Source organism: Dreissena polymorpha, chromosome 10, assembly GCF_020536995.1.
Source record: "Dreissena polymorpha isolate Duluth1 chromosome 10, UMN_Dpol_1.0, whole genome shotgun sequence".
Taxonomy (NCBI): Eukaryota; Metazoa; Mollusca; class Bivalvia; order Myida; family Dreissenidae; genus Dreissena; species Dreissena polymorpha.
In genome coordinates, this window is record NC_068364.1 from 18,796,594 (window position 1) to 18,818,257 (window position 21,664).

General features: G+C 35.3%; 1 protein-coding gene across 1 annotated transcript; it reads left to right on the top strand.

The window, feature by feature from the left end:
• Positions 1-101: 101 nt before the first annotated feature.
• LOC127847592 (caspase-8-like) lies at positions 102-20,453 on the top strand. The gene is made up of 16 exons (XM_052379608.1): positions 102-269; positions 1,236-1,446; positions 3,587-3,788; positions 5,457-5,692; positions 6,318-6,455; positions 7,486-7,650; positions 8,246-8,424; positions 9,395-9,521; positions 10,266-10,349; positions 12,586-12,843; positions 13,577-13,717; positions 14,893-14,991; positions 16,401-16,632; positions 17,408-17,528; positions 18,424-18,575; positions 19,569-20,453. The coding sequence occupies exons 1-16, from the start codon at positions 261-263 to the stop codon at positions 19,708-19,710; spliced, it is 2,496 nt and encodes an 831-aa protein (XP_052235568.1). The 5' UTR covers positions 102-260; the 3' UTR covers positions 19,711-20,453.
• The last annotated feature ends 1,211 nt before the right edge of the window (positions 20,454-21,664 follow it).

Below are 21,664 nucleotides of genomic sequence, written 5' to 3' on the forward strand. Positions count from 1 at the left end.
TATGAAATTTCGTTAAACGCCCCGTACTTCAATAAACGCACGCCTTGAACGTTTATCTTACAATGAGAGCAAGGAACGACAACTCTGCGTGGAGATTGGCACTACTTAGTTTGATGTAACCGGAATGTGAAATTTCCAGTGTGCTAAAAATAGAAGATGGAAATACCGATTTTGTATTGAGAAGTGTGTTTTTCAATGTGAATTTACATATTTCACGATGGTGCAACATTTATAGGGCTACGCGCTATTAGAATAGGTTTATGATTGAGGTAAGGTATTTGATGATACTTTTTAATTTAAGAGTAACACCAAACTGCGTCAACTGATGTCGTATTTCGGACAAGAGTTATTTGCGGACATTTAAACATTAATCAAGCACTTCTAACAAGCTTTGGAATTCAAGATTAGTATTACAAAAACACAGTTTTACATGACAATAAATAATATTAATTGGTTAATGTAGAATTTTCCTCAAGCAACCTTGCTATATGATAAAACACAAGATTGATGGTAAAATCATTGGTATTGGGATCTAAAGTTACAAGAATCAGCCATAACTTACTAAAGCCTCCAGTTCTACTACATGTCAGCCTTTACATCCTTATTTGAACCTTCTACCTACTAGCTCTGAAAATTTTTAGGAGGTCACAAAATTACAGCTTCCTGCTAAGAAATATTCTCAGTGAGTAAAGTTGAGATAACGAGCGAATATTAATACAAATTAAACGCTTATCACCTTCATCTGATATTATTGAAAAGTGACCAGAATTTTTACAATCAATACAAGTAAAAAAGGGTATAAAATTGCAAAAATACCTGTCTTGGCATGGACATCGCCATCTTGTTTGTCACTTGATTACCCCCTCTGTATTTTGTTCTAGATCTTTCCTTTATTTAAATTATTATACTATTTGTTTTTATATAAGTATGTCCAGTATTTTTTGGGTGTAATATTGGGCCAAAATTGGACCATATTCCCATTATCAAAAAGTATATAATTTTTCCAAAGGACTGCCTTAAATACCTAATTGAAGGTTTCAAAAAAGCCTTAAAAATCTGCAATATTTATTTCAATTCCCTGTCCTGCTACATGAACACTTTTTTCTCCATTTTAAAAATACATGGTCAACATTTTTCCTAACCCTGGCCGTTTTTGTCCTAATCCCAAGGCTCTGGCCCCATCCGGATAATGATAAAAACACTGATGCCTTATTAAATTATAATTTCAATTCTAGACTATGGCTGTAGAACTGACAACAAAGGACAAACTGGAGAAGTTCAAGTTTTCACATGAGATACAGACAGACACGTTAGGAAACAATGATGATGGATCTGTACCCGCCCTAACGTCTGGTGAATTTCACCAGAGACTGATCAACATCAACGATGAGATGGGGAGTGATGACATTGAGGCGCTGAAGTTCCTGTGTCGAGACTATCTGCCAGGTACAAGCTGAACTAAATCACCAACCTGCTTTTCATTTATGATAATTATTGAGCCTTGTATACCGTGAAATTTTCGGACACTTTAAAATAATAAACAAATTTGTGTCCTAAAAATTGAGATACGAAAAATATTTTAAAAATACATGTGTTCGTAAATTTACAGACTATGTGACTTATAAGTTATGTTAGTCTGTCAATTACTATATTGAAATTAAACCAATGTATACATGTGCAATAATTGTATTGTATTGTACTCTCCTTTCTCTACTTTAAAAAATTCAAATGTTGTTGGGTGAAACCATTTTTTTTATCAGTATACACGGTAATCTACCCAATCAGGCAATTGTAATTATTAATGGTCCATTGCCTTTAATCGTTTTCTTGAAATAGTCCTATCCATTCACCAAGAGCATATTCAATAAAATTTAATTAAAGACCTTTCTTAAGGTAGCGCACCTCTAATGGGCACATATCCAAATATAATCTAATTAATTATTTTCTTAATCAGCATCATTTCACTGAACTACATGCAAATTTGTAGGTAGGCATTCCATGCTTTTTAAAAAATATACCGATTTTTTCAAAACCACCCCCACGCTCAGCTTTTGTCCATTTTATTTTCACCCCTGGGGTATATAAAAGTTCCACAATTCATTAAAATTTCCAAATATGGGCATGCAGTTGGTGTATACAGATGCAGTAAAGGTGTTTAAAGTTTAAACAAGATGAAATAAGTATTCTTTTTCAGACATTTATTTTTTACAAACTTTTATCTATGGAAGAGCGCCATGAAATGTAAGTGATTTCAGCCAAGTAAAAATTGGGTCGGTTAAAAACAAAGTGTCATAAAATTCAAAATAGTATCATTTAAGTTATATTTTAAACTTAGTTTTTATAGAAACACTATATACAGCAAAAATACCAAGAAATAGACAGATTTACCGTTTACTTTTTTAAATAAAAATGCAACATGCATGATTCTTATTTTCAGCAGTAAATCACCCAGTTAAGCCATAACGTTGTTTTAATTTAAAAGATTGAAGGATGTGCATAAAAATGTCAACATATTTAACAATAAACATAGCTTATATGCTATATTAAATCAAATTACGTTAGAAAAGAAATAAAACGCGTCGCAAAAAGTATGCCATGTCTGCAGGATTCGAACCTGCGCGGGAAGATCCCAAAAGATTTTCTTAACCACTCGGCCACGACAACTTAACATTAGTTCAAGCTTAAATTAGGTATCCATAAGTAAACAGGTAAAAAGGCTCTTCGATCTTTGAAGAAATCGCGAAATCGTATTTTTCAGATGATATTTGGATCAAAGTCAATATTTATTGTGAAAATGTATTCTAAAGGAATTACGTAAACATATATCAAAATTTGAAGTTTGAAAAAAATAAAATGCATCTCTCGGAAATAACCTATCATTAAAGATCGGAAAGGATCATAAAATAAATCGCGGGAAATCATTAGGGGTGCGCTACCTTAAAAGATTCATGTTTCAAAGGCTTCATTTCTAACCCTAAGATACTGATGAGCCGCAAACAGCATGAAACCTGAACAGACTGCGAGTTACTTGCAGGCTGTTCAGATTGTATGCTGTTTGCACATATCCAATGTCCACTTAGCTCCTTATGGGGGAAAGGGTAAAAACACTTTTCCCTTATGGATGAAACAAGTTTCATGGTTAAAGTGTAGTGTTTTTTTTTAAACTTCAAATGAAATGTGCATTATAATAACGTAATAAGATGACAAAAAGGGAACAGTTGAAGTCCCATGGGGCAGGGTGGGGCCTTGTGGCGGCTTGGTGCTGCGCCCATCTGTTAAGGCTTTCTCCCATAAGAAGCTAAGTGAACAGGGCTTTTGCAACCAGCATAAAACCAGAACAGCCTGCCAGTAACTCACAGTCTGTTCAGGTTTTATGCTGTTAACTGCTTATCAGTATCTAATTGTTGGAAATGAAGCCTTTAAAATTTGAACCTAGTAAAAAAGGTCTTTAATTAAATTTCACTTTCTAAGGGACTACAAATGCGTAGAAATACGTATCTAAGTGGTAAAGGGGTAAAAAAATAAGGACCTAGCTGAAACACTGCATCAATTTCACTGATACTCTTGTTTTTTCTGTTTTGAAAAGCTTCCAAGTTGGACAAAGTGGAATCTGCCCTGGAAATATTTGAGTACATGAAGAAAGCTGGGATGATTGATTTGAACAATGTGGACTTTCTACTGGAGAGCTTCGCCCGTATACACAGATATGATCTCATTAATAAGCTCGGCTTCTCAAGTGATGATGTGCGTAAAGTGATACCAACTTTCAAACAGGTTCCAGACTTCAGGTACTTTGGCTGATTATAGTATTATTTCACACTTCTGGCTTTTCTTTCTTAGGTTGTTAAATTGTTAGTAATGATGCTTTAACATTCAAGAAATGACCAAGTTATTTGTCACTTGTTCTTGCAATTCACCATTTAAAACTTCTTTACTTTATCGACAAATATTGACATATATTACATAATTTTGTGTCAGTTAAGAGATGAAAATCAAATCACCATATTGCCCTGCATGACACATTAGGACACTGCTTATTTGAGCCTTGCTATGGCAAAAAGGGGTTTGATGCATGTGCGTAAAGTGTGGTCCCAGATTTAATAGACACTTGCATCGAAATGGAATCAAATCAATTGATTTTACTACAAAACTGGATGTTTGAATTGGATGAAGAAAATCCTCAAACAATAAGATCATGTCCATGAAAACATTATATAAAAATTCAGTATGCAAAAATAAAACCACTGTTAATGAATCAGAATTAAGAAAGTGCTTATTAAAATTAAAGACATAATATTTAAAAAATACATTCAGTACATTGAATCCGAGTGAACAGTTTATTATGCTCCCCTCAATTTTTTGGGGGGGAGCATATAGTCGCCGCTTCGTGTGTCCGTCCGTGCACAATTTTTGTGCGGGCTATATCTCAGCAATTAATGACCGGAATTCAATTAAACTTTATGGGAAGCTTCACTACCAAGAGGAGATGTGCATATTATCAGCCGGTACTGGTCGGATGATTTTTCACAGAGTTATGGCCCTTTCAAATTTTCCATTACCTGTACATATAGTGCAATTCTTGTCCGGGCCATTTCTCAGCAACTTATGACCGGAATTCAATGAAACTTTATGGGAAGCTTCACTGCTAAGAGGACATGTGCATATTATCAGCGGGTTCTCGTCGGATGATTTTTCACACACTTATGGCCTTTTGAAATTTTCCATTAACTGTACATATAGTGCAATTCTTGTTTGGGCGATTTCTCAGCAGCTAATAACTGTAATTCAATTAAACTTTATGGGAAGCTTCACTACCAAGAGGAGATGTGCATATTATCAGCCGGTTGTCGGTGGATGATTTTTCACAGAGTTATGGCCCTTTGAAATTTTCCATTGTACATATAGTGCAATTCTTGTCCAAGCTATTTCTCAGCAACTTATCACAGGAATTCAATGAAGCTTCACTACCAACAGGAGATGTGAATATTATCAGCCGGTTATGGTCAAATGATTTTTCACAGATTTATGGCCCTTTGAAATTTTTTATAAACTGTACATATAGTGCAATTCTTGTCTGGGCTATTTCTTCCCAACTACTGACTGGAATTCAATGAAGCTTTGTGGGAAGCTTAACTACCTTTAGGAGATGCCCATGTTATTTGTGGGTTCTGGTTAGATTATTTATTTAGAGAGTTATGGCCCTTTGATATTTTTAAGTTGCTAAACCATCCATCGTATTATTTTGTCCAAAGTTATGCCCCTCAAGACGTTTCCTTTTATCTGAATATATAGTGCAATATTGTGACAAAAAAAATCTTTGGGGAGCATCACCTGTCTCCTACAATTTCTTTTTTTTTTTAAAGACCAATATTATATACATTCCAAGATTTATATATTATTCTTAATTCATGTTATTATACAATGTTTTTATAAAAACATTGTAAAATCCACTTCAGGGTCATGCTAATGGACTTAGCAGATGATGTCGACAAGACGGAAATAGAAAAGGTCCGATTCCTTTTGAAAAGCTCCATAAAAAAGAAAATGCTGAACGAGCAACAGAGCATTCTTCAGCTGTTTGTGTTGATGGAGCAAGAGGGGCTTCTTGGTCCGACCAAACTCTCACTTCTACAGACAGTGTTTACGAGCTTGAAGAGACCTGAGCTTGAGAATAGAATACGGGAATATGAAGGTAGCCTTGACTGTGTAATAATACATCTTCTGTTTTCCATTTTTGTCAAGCCCTGTTTAAAGCTTGATATAAGAGTGACACTGGGTGATTTTGTTTTAGCAAAAAATAAAAGAAAGTCTTGTTTGCCACGTGTTTGAGCAAATTTAATTTTATTGCCACTTTTCTTAAATTTTTCTGACATTCGGAAAATTGCAAAATGGCAGTGGAAGCCCAGACTATTGTGTTTACCAGTCAAATTATATATATCTTTGTAATTTATATATATATAATAAAGAAGCACATTACTAAAATAGTTTAAATGTAAGGAAAAAAAATATCTAAAAAAATTTACTCTAGCTACGTTGACAAAGTCCCCTAGCGACATGGATGTCTTAGGGTCAATCTCAAAGATATCACGTACTGGTTCTACCCAGGAAACTGACTTGAGAGTGTTTGAATGAAATCAAGCTTAAATAAACAAGTTTAAACTTATAAGATATTCACTCAAACTACATTTACTCTGACAAAGTGCATATTTTGAAATTATTTAAAAGGATAAGATAAGGATAGTTTACAGTAATTAAACCATTGAATAACCTGCTGCAACCCTGTTGACATTTCTTCACCCCACACTTATATTGTTAAGGGGCTCCTCCCAGTCAAGTACAACCCCCGGGCATGCCCCCCAGTCCATCCGGGCAGTCAGAGTCCCGGGAAAATATCCAGCCCCTGAGAGACTTTCAGCGTGAGATGAGGCAGGGGGACCCCCTGAGAGCACCAATCAGTAAGTTGCACAATATGGGAGATGATACTGTAAAATCATTTGTATTTAAGGGCATGAAATTTCATATTTTTTTCAAAATACTGACTTTTGTTGTCAAGTTTAATTCTTTGGATTTTGATTATGGGAAAAATAGAAGAGGAATTTGGGTTGGTCATTGTCCTTGTACTCCTATGTAAAACCTTTCCCATTCAGATGTGAAGTACAAATGGCTATGTGAAAACAGCATAAAACCAGAACAGCCTGCAAATAACTCGCAGTCTGTTCGGGTTTTATGCTGTTTGCTGTATCTAAGTGGTAAAGGGTTAATTAAATACGTATCTAAGTAGTAAAGGGTTAAATACGTATCTACATTTGTAAGTGGTAAAGGGTTAAATACGTATCTAAGTGGGAAAGAGTTCAATACGTATCTAAGTGGGAAAGAGTTGAAAATGGGAACACCAGAAACATAAAGATTGAAATTTGTTTACCAATGGTTGGTCTTTCATTTAAGGTAAGTGACAGATTGTCTAAAATGCAGAATACATGTAATAGTACATCCAACAATACATTAGAAATTAAAATTGTAAAGCTTTCATTTTGGAAATTGACCAGATTTTTTCTATAATAGTATACACAAAGGTTTAAGAGACTTAAAAACAAAATGAAAATGGGTGTTTTAATAAGTGGTTTAATTGACCACTGTGACTGAAAAACTGTTAAAAATGATGAAAAGTCCAAATAATTGTGCGAGTACATTAAATTTAAAGATAAGCCGCATTCTGGAAAACTGGGCTAAATGTATGTGTGTAAAGTTTTCTCCCAGATGAGCGTTTGCAGTCCGCACAGGTTAATCAGGGATGACACTTCCAACTTTTATGGAATCTTTTGTTTAAAGAAAGTCTCTTCTTTACAAAAATCCAATCTAGGTGGAAAGTGTCATCCCTGATAAGCCTGTACAGACTGCACAGGCTAATCTGGGACGACACTTTACCCTACTGCATTATGCCCATGAGCTTTCCCAGAACAAGGATAAATTTTTATTTACATTTAGATATGCAGCAAAGCAATAATCAATATACACCTCAAAGACCCGGCCTGGCTAATATGGCACCACCTGAACACCCCAACCATAGTTTTGACCGCTCTCAGAGTGCTGGAACAATCACAGTGAGCTCGTCTGCTGGAGATCTGGCAATGGGCCAGGAGAACCCTAGAGGTCTGTAGTAGTGAACACAGATTTAGTATTTAACTCTTTCAATGCTGGAACCGAATTTTGAAGGCCTTTGCAAACAGTTTGGATCCAGATGAGACGCCACAGAACGTGGCATCTCATCAGGATCCACACTGTTTGCTATTCTTCTAGTATTCTTTGAAAAAAATCGAAGAAAATGCTAATTTTAAAAATTCAGCAGACGACTTTTTATCAGATGACAATTTTCCCAGCATGCAAAGGGTTAAATATAGTATTAGCATAGGATTAAGTGCGTCCACAAGTCTGTTCCTAGACAGCAGCTGATGTTGGGAAAAGTACCAGTACCAGTCCAATTGGGAAAAATATGCATGAAAAACCCTGAAATTGGGAAAATTGGCCTCGTGAAGTCTTCATATTTGAGCTATAGAGCTGCATATGGAAACACTTTACACCGCAATTTCTGGCTATTTATTTGTTACTGAAGGATTTTCAATTTTGGTGTGGTCTTTTGCTGTGGAGGGAAACTGGAGTACCCTGAGGAAACCCACCTATCAAACTCACATATAACAGGTTATGGAAACAACCAGCTCATATAAAGTTGGTGTTGTTGTTGTTTCAGACATTCCTGAGGCCCTGTTCCTGCAGATAGTGGAGGATGTCAAGGACAGATTTGAGGAACTTCTCACAGAACTCGGGTGCGCCAGAGAGTTCTTCCACTATACTCAGACATATCCATCACCACAGAAACGAATGCAGGAATTTCTGCAAAATTGGAAAGAAGATAAAAGGGTCGGGGAGGTATGCGCATCGCAAGTTGTATTATCTACATGAATGCTTTGTACCTTTTATGACTTGTTCCTATTTTGACTTGTTTACTCTAAAGTATGTATTTCAAATGTCAGGAAGTTTGTAAAATTTCAACAAAGGTAAACAGATTTCCAAATATATGGTAACTTAGTCCAGTATACAAAAAACCCCTGTTATTTCAAAAACTCTTAAGGAGCTGCAAAGGTATTGAAAAAAATCTTAAATATAGTAAGTATAATTAGATATACTTTATACGCTATGTTTAAACTATTTTCAGTCTTTATGATAGGAATCTTTAGTTTTTATAATGTTAACATTTTCCCTATCAGAAATGTCCCTTTTTGTGGAGTGATAATTTTTTGTTGATAGTTTTAACCACATATGACATTATTTAGAGGGCATACATGAACAATTGTATACTACTTTACAGTTTTAGACAGGTATCCACACTGCTTTAGGCACTACACAGATATTTGACAATGTTTCACAGGTTTTATTCACACTGAGGTATGCCCTACAGCGGTATTTGACAATGATACAGGTTGTATACACTCTGGGGTATGCCTTACAGAGGTATTTGACAATGTTTCACATGTATCCACACTGGGGTATGCCCTACAGAGTTATTTAACAATGTTTCACATGTTGTATCCACACTGAGGTATGCCCTAAAGAGGTATTTAACAATGTTTCACAGGTTGTATCCACACTGGGGTAAGCCCTACAGAGTTATTGTATAATTTTTACAGGTTGTATCCACTCTGGTGTATGCCTTACAGAGGTATTTGACAATGTTTCACATGTTGTATCCACACTGGGGTATGCCCTACAGAGGTATTTGACAATGTTTCACAGGTCGTATCCACTCTGGGGTATGCCTTACAGAGGTATTTGACAATGTTTCACATGTTGTATCCACTCTGGGGTATGCCTTACAGAGGTATTTGACAATGTTTTTCAGGTTGTATCCACACTGGGGTATGCCCTACAGAGGTTGGGGTGCAAGCAGGATGCCATGGCGCTGAGAGATTGGGCTGAAAGTGTGCAGCTACAATGGCAGGCATCCACTGCATCTGCCGTGCCAGCCAGTAAGTTAAACATGTGAATTAATATAAAATTATTTATATTTGTGTGCATGACATGTGTGTGGTTAAAAAAAAAACACTTCCATGGTCGCAAACTTTAGTGGATTTCTGATATTTTTTTTGAAAAAAAAAGTGAGGAATTTGCCTGTCAATTTCTGATGTGTTTTTGTAAAATATATGGATTGGTCAAACAATGAAATCAGCAAAAACTCATATCCCACAATTAAAGAGTTGTGTTCTGAGAAAACTGGACTGAACAGACTAATCAAGGACGACACTTTCCACTTTTATGACATTTGTCATTTAAATGAAGTCTCTTCTTAGCAAAAATCCAATTTAGGCGGAAAGTGTTGTCCCTGATAAGCCTGTGCGGACTGCACAGTCTAATCTGGAACGACACTTTACGCACATGCATTATGCCCAGTTTTCCCAGAACCCGACACTTATAATGATTTTACAGTTATTACCATTGTTTTAAGATTGTTTGTAATAAATCAATGCAAGATTTATGGAGACATTTTGTAAGTGTTGAGTTTTTTGCATGAAACTCTTCACAAATAGGTGTGTCCAGAATGTCACAGCTCCAATCCAGGCATCTTCTTACAAACAAATACCCTAACAGCGGAAAGTGTCATCCGTGATTAGCCTGTTCGGACTGCATTATGACCTGTTTTCCCAGAATGAGTCTCAAATGTTTAACAGGTGTAACAGTTGCCTTCCTTTAATTATGTTGTCATTCTTTCACAGGTCCTGATCTCACAGATTTGTTGCGTGATCAGAAGTACATGTACAACCCAGTTGGACCACCAGAGTTGAATGAGTTTGTAAGCTGTAAGTGTCCTTATGATACTATAACCCAGCAAACGTAGGTTGAGTTTGAAGTGGCTATATTCGGGTACTCTGAGGTGGGTCCGTTCATCAATTGTTGGTTTGTCACTTTGTCCTCATCTTTGAAAAGGGGGTTTAATGTATGTGCGTAAAGTGTCGTCCCAGATTAGTCTGTGCAGTCTGGACAGGGTAATCAGGGATGACACTTTCCGCCTAAACTAGATTACAAACAATCATACTCAAGGTCAAGAGATCATATACACTTGAAACAATTGAGTCTGAAAATTGTCCATAGAGTAGTGGGTATGGTGTCTTCGAGTAACTGCCTTGCCATCTTAAATAAAATTATATCACTATAAAATATCGTCCTTTACTTATATAATTTATTCTTGAATAAACTGCTGGAATATAGAGAATACATGGTTGGTGCCGAGATGGAGAAAGTTTATCCGGTGAGGTTTAGAAAAGAAAATAGGGCAAGCTTTTATTCGATTTATCCTGTTTCATATTAACTTATGCCGTTAACACAGTTTATCAAAGACACATGATTAATTGACATAAAATAATTATTTTGGACTGGTCGGGCCTCCTACATGTACACAGCATTCTTGACGACCGAATAACTACCGATTTTGTCACGTAAAAAACAGTTTCACATTAAACTGTTCATTTTAATACTTTCCAATTGAAAATATGAGAAGCAATAAAAAACGAATAGAGAATGTGATACTTTTCTTGGTAGAAATTGAAAGAAAAAATGCAACAGCAAAATAAAAACTCAATTTTATTTACCTCAATGACAACTTTAATCCAATGCTTATAACAAAGTTACAACGATATGCACTTCCATTTTCTGTTCTTCCATCCCTTAATCAAAATGTATTTTAAACCACACTATTTTTTATAGCGTTTGAATCGAATGTTCACCACTATCAGACTCTGAGTCTGACTCAAAACATGATTTACAAAATCGTAATCCTGTAGGAGCGAGTTATTTTATTACTAAAAAAGGCTATCGAAGTTAAAAATTATGCAGGACAAACAAACAATCCAAAATACATAATGGATACGTTCGATGCTTTAATTTTTTTTTAAACTTAAAAACCACCACGTCAAAATTGTCCCTAAAATCCAGAAAGTTTTGCTTAAACTAGTATGTTTCGTCAGAGAAATGACGTCACACTAGGTACGTCATGAATTGCGAAATCAAGTTAATGAAAAAAAATATACGGAAAGCTGTTTCGGTTATATATTTAAAAGAAGAAACAAAATAGGATCATATAATAAAACAATAACATTCATGATGCGTCTCAATAAATTTCAAAGGTCAAATATTTGAACATGTTAATCGGCGCGTAGGAATACGTACTTACGGTAAATCGCGGTCACGCGAGGTACTGCCGGATATCAACTAGTTTATTCGACCCTGCTTTATTCAGTCAATGTTTGCAACAGAGGCAGGATATAAAAAAAAACATCATTTATTTCATGTATGATCCACAATAAAAATATACATCATTTATTTCATGTATGATTCACAATAAAAATATACATCATTTATTTCATGTATGATCCACAATAAAAATATACTTCATTTATTTCATGTATGATCCACAATAAAAATATACATCATTTATTTCATGTATGATCCACAATAAAAATATACATCATTTATTTCATGTATGATCCACAATAAAAATATACATCATTTATTTCATGTATGATCCACAATAAAAATATACATCATTTATTTCATGTATGATCCACAATAAAAATATACTTCATTTATTTCATGTATGATCCACAATAAAAATATACATAATTTATTTCATGTATGATCCACAATAAAAATATACTTCATTTATTTCATGTATGATCCACAATAAAAATATACTTCATTTATTTCATGTATGATCCACAATAAAAATATACATCATTTATTTCATGTATGATCCACAATAAAAATATACAACTGAGCCTCACTCTGTGAATACAAGGCTCAATGCAGGCACAGAAAGAGTCTTTCCAGATAAACCTGTGCAATTTCCACTTTTGCAGCATTTTTGGTTTAAAGGAAGTCTCTGTTCTGCCAAAATCAAGTTTTATTGGAAAGTGTTGTCCCCAATTAGCCGGTGCTGACTGTACATGCTACATTGGGACGAAATTTTACTCACATGCACTGAGTTTCATTTTCCCAGAGTATGTTAGTATGATTACAATTTATTTTCCTGTGCTACAGTACGTGAAGCCAAGCCAGAAATCGGTACAAGTGAAAGTCAGACTCGGCATGGAGGGGTGGCCCCTCCAGTCTTACCACCAGTTACAGGCAACATCCCGGTGATCAACGCAAGTCAGATGCCTCCACGTGTGCAGGAGCAGATAAGAAATAGTGGAGTTCTACAGTCCAGACGGGAGCCGAATCAAACTGCAGAAGGAATCCGCGAAATGGGTCACATACCCGGCCCCCAACAACAAGTTGCCATGGCAACAAACCCAGGTCAGTGTTGGTCTTAAATGAGTCGCAATCTGGGAAAACAAGGCTTAATGTTTGTTCGTAAAGTGTCACCCCAGGGTAGCCTGTGCAGTATGCACAGGCTATTTAAGGATGGCACTTTGTGGTTTTACTAGATATTTGCTGAAAACAGACTACCTTAGACAATTTAAATTCCATAAAAGTGGAAAGTGTCAACCCTGATAAGACTGTGCAGACATGCATTAAGCCCCATTTTTCCAGAGTAAGACTCAACAGTTTTCTTGAAGTGGTCTTGTAACAGTTCAACTAAGAATTTTAGGTCTTAGTAGCTTACAATTTGAAAAATAGTAAGACTGGGTATTTAATTTTGAATATGTTTTAATTTAAACTAGTTTTTTATAGTTTAATTGATGCTTAAATGGCTTTGTGATAAAGAACTTATGTCCAGACTACAAATGTCTTTATGCTTGTATCTTTTGTCACACTGATATTGAAATTGTTTGTTTATTCCAATAGAGTCAAAATATAAAACAATGATAAGTCTTAAGTCAGAAACTGCAAATTAAGTAAAACAATATCCATGTTTTGTTTTTGATCGAATTTGGCGCTGTTACATTTATGTATTTTTCCCATATGGGCCCTACAAATTCCCAATGGAAGGTTTCCACAGACATAGCAAATACTTTAAAAAAAACTCAACCATTAGTTCTCCTATCCAGCTCTTTAATTTTAACCTTGACACTTGATATCCCTGCAGATCAAGGTCAGAGGTCAGCTCAGGTCGCCACTCGTGGTGATGGCACGACACGGTTGTTGCAGCAGTTTGCAGCCACCAATCTCAATGTTAAAAACCCTTCGGGTGAACTGGATGCCTATAAAATGGATAGCAATCCTAGAGGTATTCTTGTCTTTGTAAAGTACAGTATTTTACCCAAATAAATTTCGTATTTTAAAAATGTTCTTTTGTAATTGTAATTGAAATTGTTTACACAAATATTGAACTGAACAATAACCTTGTGATGACACAAATATTAAAGAGATATATTAAGTTTGCAGTATGCAGTATGTGCCTATATTTAATGTTATTTTACCCCTTAACTTTTTATCCTAAAATAATAAATGAAAAGGATCAGGTTGTCTGATGAAATTGATACAATTCACAATTTTGTTAAAAACAATTAAATGGTCCTAGCTGAACTTGTTATGGTTCCATTTGCATAGTTATGCTGATACTAGACAGGTAATGGTGAGGTATCTATTCTCTAAACAATTAAAAATCACTCTTCCCATTTATGTTTTGTAGTTTAATTTGAAGTTCATTAAGTTCTTTTACTTTTTAATACAAACACTGTATGATGTAAATGTGCTTCTCTCAATCCGCTTTTACTGAAGAGGGCTATATGAGGTCGGCATGTATTTGAGTCGTGCACTGTGAAACGGGGGTTTAATGCATGTGCTTACAGTATCGTCCCAGATTGGTCTGTGCAATACGCACAGGCTAATCAAGGATGACACTTTCCGCTTTTATGATATTTTTTGTTTCAAGAAAGTCTAAGCAAAAAGATCAGTTTAGGCGGAGAGTGTAGTCCCTGATTAGCCTGTGCGGACTGCACAGGCTAATCTGGGATGACACTTTACAAACATGCATTAAATTCCCCTTTTCACATCAGCACTGCCCATTTGTTTTTTATCTCACTGTTTGGCTTTTGGTTCCTTGCCATAAATAAAGGGCCACATTGTATAACCCTTTCCCCCTTATAAACGCACTTTGATGCGCTTGTAGTCCCTTAGAAAATCTTATAAAATAAAAAAATGTTTTTTACTAGAATCAAATTTTAAAAGCTTCATTTCCAACCTTAAGATACTGATGAGCAGCAAACAGCATAAAACCTGTACAGACTGCGAGTTATTGCAGGCTGTTCTGGTTTTATGCTGTTTGCACAAGTCCTTTTCACTTTGCTTCTTATGTGGAAACGGACAATCAGGGTTTTCTCTCCTGCTGGGGTAGCTGAAGTTTTACTTTATGTGTACAACTGTATTTGTTTACTAAACAGGTTTTATTGTATGATACAGGGTGGTGCGTCATAATCAACAATCAAGACTTCTACACTGATCCGTCGGACCGTGACGCCCAAGCAATGCCGCCACGCATGGGGACGTTAAAAGATGCAGGTATGTATACACTGGCACTATCATTTATATTTGGCATGCTAAAAATGATTTTCTTCTGATACAGCACTCCTTCTGAATAGAAGATTTTGTGCCTGCGCATATTGGTTAAGGTGTAAAAACTGTACAAGGGTGCTCAGACGTCAGTTGGGTGTTAATTTAAATTTATTTAATCATTAGATACTTGTCAGTAGATTTCTGAGTTGATAATCAATAATGTTTGTATATTTGCAGTGGTAAACAACAAATAATCAAATTGATTAACCTCAAACCATTTGACATTTAATTGAAAGGTGTGGCCATTAAGTTCTCTCATTTGACTTATTATTAACAATTGTGTAAAAAAACTTAATAGCTGTAAACTACAGAAATTATTCTAATTCATGCCAACTCTTGTGGGCATAGTAAGTTAACCCTTTGCATGCTGGGAAATTTGTCGTCTGCTAAAATGTCGTCTGCTGAATTTCTAAAATAAGCATTTTCTTCGATTTTTTTCAAATAATACTATCAAAATAGCAAACAGTTTGAATCCTGATGAGACGCCACGTTCTGTGGCGTCTCATCTGGATCCAAACTGTTTGCAAAGGCCTTCAAAATTCGGTTCCAGCACTGAAAGAGTTAATTAGTAAGGAGTGATGGGACACTTTCCATGTCTTCACATATTGCAGCTCCGAGATAAACACACACACTCTCACTCACATACACACACATATACTTATTAACCAGGTTTTCCGAAGCAAAAAACTGGTTATTAGATTGGCGAATGCGGGCGGGCTGGCTGGCTGGCTGGCGGGCTGGCGGAACAAGCTTGTCCGGGCCATAACTATGTCGTTCATTGTCAGATTTTAAAATCATTTGGCACATTTGTTCACCATCATTGGACGGTGTGTCGCGCGAAATAATTACGTCGATATCTCCAAGGTCAAGGTCACACTTTGAGTTCAAAGGTCAAAAATGGCCATAAATGAGCTTGTCCTGGCCATAACTATGTCATTCATTGTGAGATTTTAAAATCATTTGGCACATTTGTTCACCATCATGGGACGGTGTGTCGCACCAAACAATCACGTCAATATCTCCAATGTCAAGGTCGCCACGACTAAAAATAGATTTTTTTTTAAAACAAACTTACAAAGGGTGTTAATTTTGTTTGTTCATTTCAAAAGTTCAGTTTGAGTTTTCTCCCTTTATCAGATTTTTTTTTCACAATGAAAACCTGGTTTTGTGACAATTTTGTCCCTTGTTTTCAATATTATTTTATGGAACAAAAAAATCATAATATCAAAGCAATGTTACTGTTAATTCTCCTTTAAAAAAATGCAAGCATGGACAGCAACATAGGTCTAAAGTGAGTTTATAATTGTTTAGTTATTCCAAGTTGTATTTTTTTAATTAGATCTCCTTTATTTCAGAAAATCTTACGTACACATTTAAAAAACTTGGCTTCGTTGTCCAGCGCTATGACAACCTCACCGCTGACGAGATGATGCGTACACTAGTTGATGCATCCCACAATGTCGACCATTCCAAGTTTGACTGTTTTGTGTGCTGTATTCTGACACACGGTGTGCTTAACCACCTGTACGGGGCTAACAGCCGCCTCATTTCCCTCAAGGAACTGACATCCTGCTTTCAGACCAACAGGTAACTTTAAATCTGTAGTCTTGTAATAGAAATTTGTTGTCAGAATAGCGTTGTGTTTATAGTGTTTAGCACACATCAACTTTTTTAGTTTAAAATAAAATAAAGGGATGTACAACTGTGCGTCATACATGGTAAAGTATGGTTATTGTTGTAGTTAAGATCATATTTTCTTTGTCATGAAATTCATTTTTTTCTGCTGATATAAAAATAAACTATTATCTAAAGTATCATATGCTAGATAATGGCATTTTAATACGAAAATACTGAAACACAAAATAGCCAGAGATGGGGGGTATTCTAGAAATTTAACTTTCTTTAGCTTTCTCCTATAGAGATCTGTGAAAATGACCCCAGATGTATTCCTTTTGATAAAAAATATGTATAGACAGTCCAGAACGAGTGTGCACAATAGTAAACGAGTTCACATTAAGTTTGCAGAATTATATCCCTAAATGGTGAACTCTATGTATGTGCAAACAGATATGTGTACTGTCCCATATAAGCTTACAGACTAATAAGGCATGACACTTTCCACTGTAATGGTAATTTTCGTTTAAAGGACCTCACTTCTTTGCAAAAAAAAAAGTTTTAGTGGAAAGTTTCATCTCTGATTAGCACTTTATGCACATGCATTTAGGCCTGTTATCTTAACGTGCGGTTGATACTTACATGGATCAATATCTACCTGCAGATGTTGGAATGTTGGAATGAGAATTTCTCATGATAATGTTTCACGAGTTTCATTATTCTCATCTTTATCCCTCTTTACTTGCAGATGCCCGACACTGGCTGGGAAGCCCAAGTTATTCTTTCTTCAGGCCTGTCAGGGCCGCGACAAGATGGAGGCCGGAGAGGTCCCGGAACGAGACGCACCAGAGCCTTTTAATGACGTAGAGGTAGGTTAAGAAATATCAATCTTTGTGAATCCCGGTTTAATGTTACAATTTTTTCTTGTTGATTTTATGGTTTTCTAAAGAAAACAACAAGACGGACCAGAACAATTTATTTGTGTAGAGGTAGGTTAGGGAAAATCAAGTGTTGTGAATTCAGATTAAATGTTTAGAAATTTTTCTAAAGAATTTTTAGATTTGAACAAAGCAAACTTTGTTTCTAATAATTTAATAATAATTATTATTTATAGCCTTTCAATGATATAAAGGTAGATTAGGAAATGTTAATTATTGTGACATGAGGCTTTACTGTTCAGATATTTTGTCTGTGGAGTTTTTAGATTTGACAAAAGAACTGTGTGTATCTTTATTACAAAAAAATTATCAATGCAAAGAGCCTTTTGATGATAATAAAGATGTGGTTAATGCTAATATAAATGTATGTGAATTCAGGTGATATGTTAAGATTTTGGTCTGTTGAATTTTCAGATGAAAAAACAAAAACTGTGTCTTAAAAATAATTATCAGTCTAAGGTTTAACTTAAGTTTCATAGATGCATGAATAATATAAGTGAGTCATGGTGTTAAATGAATGTAACATGAAAGTTTGCATGTATTACTTGATTATCAAATTATCTGTTTTACATCTATTTATGTTTTTCTTTCTTGGAATGTAAAAATAGTAGTAGTAGTAGTAGCACAGGCTAATCAGGAACGACACTTTCCGTTTATATGACATTTTAAATTAATTCTCTTCTTAGCAAAAATCCAATTTAGGCGGAAAATGTCGTCCCTGATTAGCAAGTGCAAACTGCACAGGCTAATCTGGGACAACACTTTACGCACATGCATTATGCCCAGTTTTCTCAGAACGCGGCTCATAATATGTGTCTGTGACTAGGTTGACACACTACCAAGGGAGATGCTGCCAAACGAAGCAGACTTCTTGCTAGGCTATGCAACGGTTCCCGGTTACGTTTCCTTCCGCAGTAGGAACCAGGGCTCGTGGTATATCCGTAAGCTGTGTGAATATCTTGGGAAGTACGCTAACAAGTAAGTCCACCTTGTATTGCTTTGTATTTTTCACCATTATGGGAATGGGGCCGGGTACTTTTGGATTTGAAAATATTGCGTACTTTTGTCTACAATTGGGTGAATATTTGATAAAGTTCCATTAAAAATTAAAAATTATTAAAAAACACTCTTAGTGAAGCAGTGTTGACAAACCTTTTATCAGTTATGTGCATGTCAGACGGATGTCAACCTAAGCTGGAAACAAGGAAATTAATGTTGTTGATTTTATGCTTACATGTACACATACTTTAGAATTGCCTGTTAAAGTGATTTCAGTATTATATTTTCTAAGGTTCAACTTATAGAACTGGATATGGAGATAATTGACATGTTAAGACTTTTTTTTTTTAAATTCTTTTTTGAAAACCTTTAATTGGGAATGTTTAGGTCTCATTTGGAAAAAAATGTATAATTTTTTCCATCAGGGAATGGGTCCCCCTTCCGGACACTGTTATGGACACTGTCATTCATATAAAAAAGCACACTTGGGAAATCAATTAGCATAAATTACATGTTTGAGGTACCTCCAATATTTGTTCATTGTGTTGTGTGTGCATGTATTTCATATTTTCACGTTTTTCATTTTTTTTTATAAAAGTTTGCCTTGTTTGTGTGGGATATGCATTGATCTTATTTTACACTGTAATGACTGAAAATTAATGTATTCATTATAGCGGTACTTAAACATCAATGCATTAAATTCAAAATGGGGTTTAATGTTGTGAGCTATATTTAATAAAAACTTGAATGTATTTTATTAAGGATCTTATTTTTGAGGAAAGTTTATTTTTCATCTAGAATTGCATTAAGGAAAATTACTGAATGTTTAATACTGTACATATAATTTATAAATACTTGTTAATTGTTTACATTGAAGTTAAAAAAATGTCATATAACACATAACATGGTTAAATAATTAAATTTAAATTTAAAGTACATAATTATTACATATTACTACATCGCTTCTTTCAGGCATCATCTCCTTGACATTCTGACAGAGGTCAACAGGGAGGTTGCCAAGGCCGACGCCAATCTCGATGGCGGCAGATACAAACAGGTGCCAGCACCTACGTATACGCTGCGGAAAAGACTCTATCTTAGACCTATCCAATAGAACCATGGTGTTTCATGGAAGACTCTTTTTGCTGCCTGTACATTTCCGTTTGGCAGATCTTTCATGATAAACGTATGTGATAATTTTGATTTGTGCTACAGGCAACCACTGATGTGAATCACATCTGCAATTGGATTATATATTTGTATCATGCATGTCTTACTTAAACTGAATCTTTTATTTATGGACAGTTAAACTGTGAAAGCGTGATGGGAGATACCCATTTGACTTCACATAGAATTAAATGTGAACTTAGCATCTTTTATTTGTGGACATTGAAACAGAGACTGAGTGAGTAGACATACTGTATGACCACACATGCATTAAAATGTGATCTTAGCACAGACATCTACTTTTTTATAATTCCCTGTTGTTGTTGTTTATATTGAAACATGGGATAATCAAATGGTCAAAGTTTGTATATGACGATGACAATGCCCCCTTCTAAATGTATACAATCATTTAATCAACAAAGTTTTTGTTATGTTTGTTACACTTTTGTGTACAAGACTTTGATTGACTTCAACTCAAGTGAGTATAAATAATGGAAAGAACAATGCCACACTAGTTACCACTAGGAAGTTTTATATAAAAGTGGGGCATCAGAAACCTGGTACTAAGTTTACATTAATGGGAGCTTTTGTATATTTCACAATACAGATGGTGGTAGATATAGTCTGTTTCATAATATAACACAGTTAAGTATAATCATAAAATCATACAATAAATAGAAAGCAACATTACTGAGCTTTTTTTGTAACGATCATTATACCTCCACAAACGAAGTTTAGAGGGGTATCTAGAGTGAGCATGTCTGGCAGTCTGTCGGTAGGTTTGTCTGTCCGTATTAAGTGTCTACTCTCTAGTTCAAGTTATTTTCATCCGATCTTCACCAAACTTGGTCAGATGTTGTATCTAGATGATGTCTAGGTCAAGTTCGAATATGGTTTATGCCGGGTCAAAAACTAGGTCACGGGGTCACTTAGTGCCTTTTAAACATTGAGCATGGTGTCCGCTCTCTAATTCAAGTAGTTTCCATCAGAGCTTCACCAAACTTGGTCAGAAGTTGTATCTAGATGATATGTCTAGGCCAAGTTCGAACAAGGGTCATGGCAGGTGAAAAACTAGGCCACAGGGTCACATAGTGCGTTTTAAACAATTTTTAGTCCTCTACCGGTTTCACTGGAGGGGACTTATGGTTTTGTATCCGTCCGTCCGTCAGTCTGTCACACTTTTCTGGATCCTGCGATAACTCTAAAAGTTCTTAATATTTTTTCATGAAACTTGAAATATGGATAGATGGCAATATGGACATTATGCACGTCATTTCATTTTGTTCCTACGTCAAAAATTGTGGTTGCTATGGCAACAAATAGACTTGAAATACTGCTGAAAATGGTGTTTTTTTCTGGATCCTGCGATAACTCTAAAAGTTCTCAATATTTTTTCATGAATCTTGGAATATGGATAGATGGCAATATGGACATTATGCACGTCATTTCATTTTGTTCCTACGTCAAAAATTGTGGTTGCTATGGCAACAAATAGACTAGAAATACTGCTGAAAATGATGTTGTTTCTGGATCCTGCGATAACTCTAAAAGTTCTTAATATTTTTTCATGAAACTTGGAATATGGATAGATGGCAATATGGACATTATGCACGTTATTTCATTTTGATCCTACGTCAAAAAATGTGGTTGCTATGGCAACAAATAGACTAGAAATACTGCTGAAAATGGTGTTTTTTCTGGATCCTGCGATAACTTTAAGAGTTCTTAATATTTTTTCATGAAAATTGAAACATGGATAGATGGCAATACGGACATTATGCACGTCATTTCATTTTGTTCCTACGTCAAAAATTCTGGTTGCTATGGCAACAAATAGAATACAAATAATGCTGAAAATGGTGGTTTTCTGGATCCTGCGATAACTTAAAAAGTTTTTAATA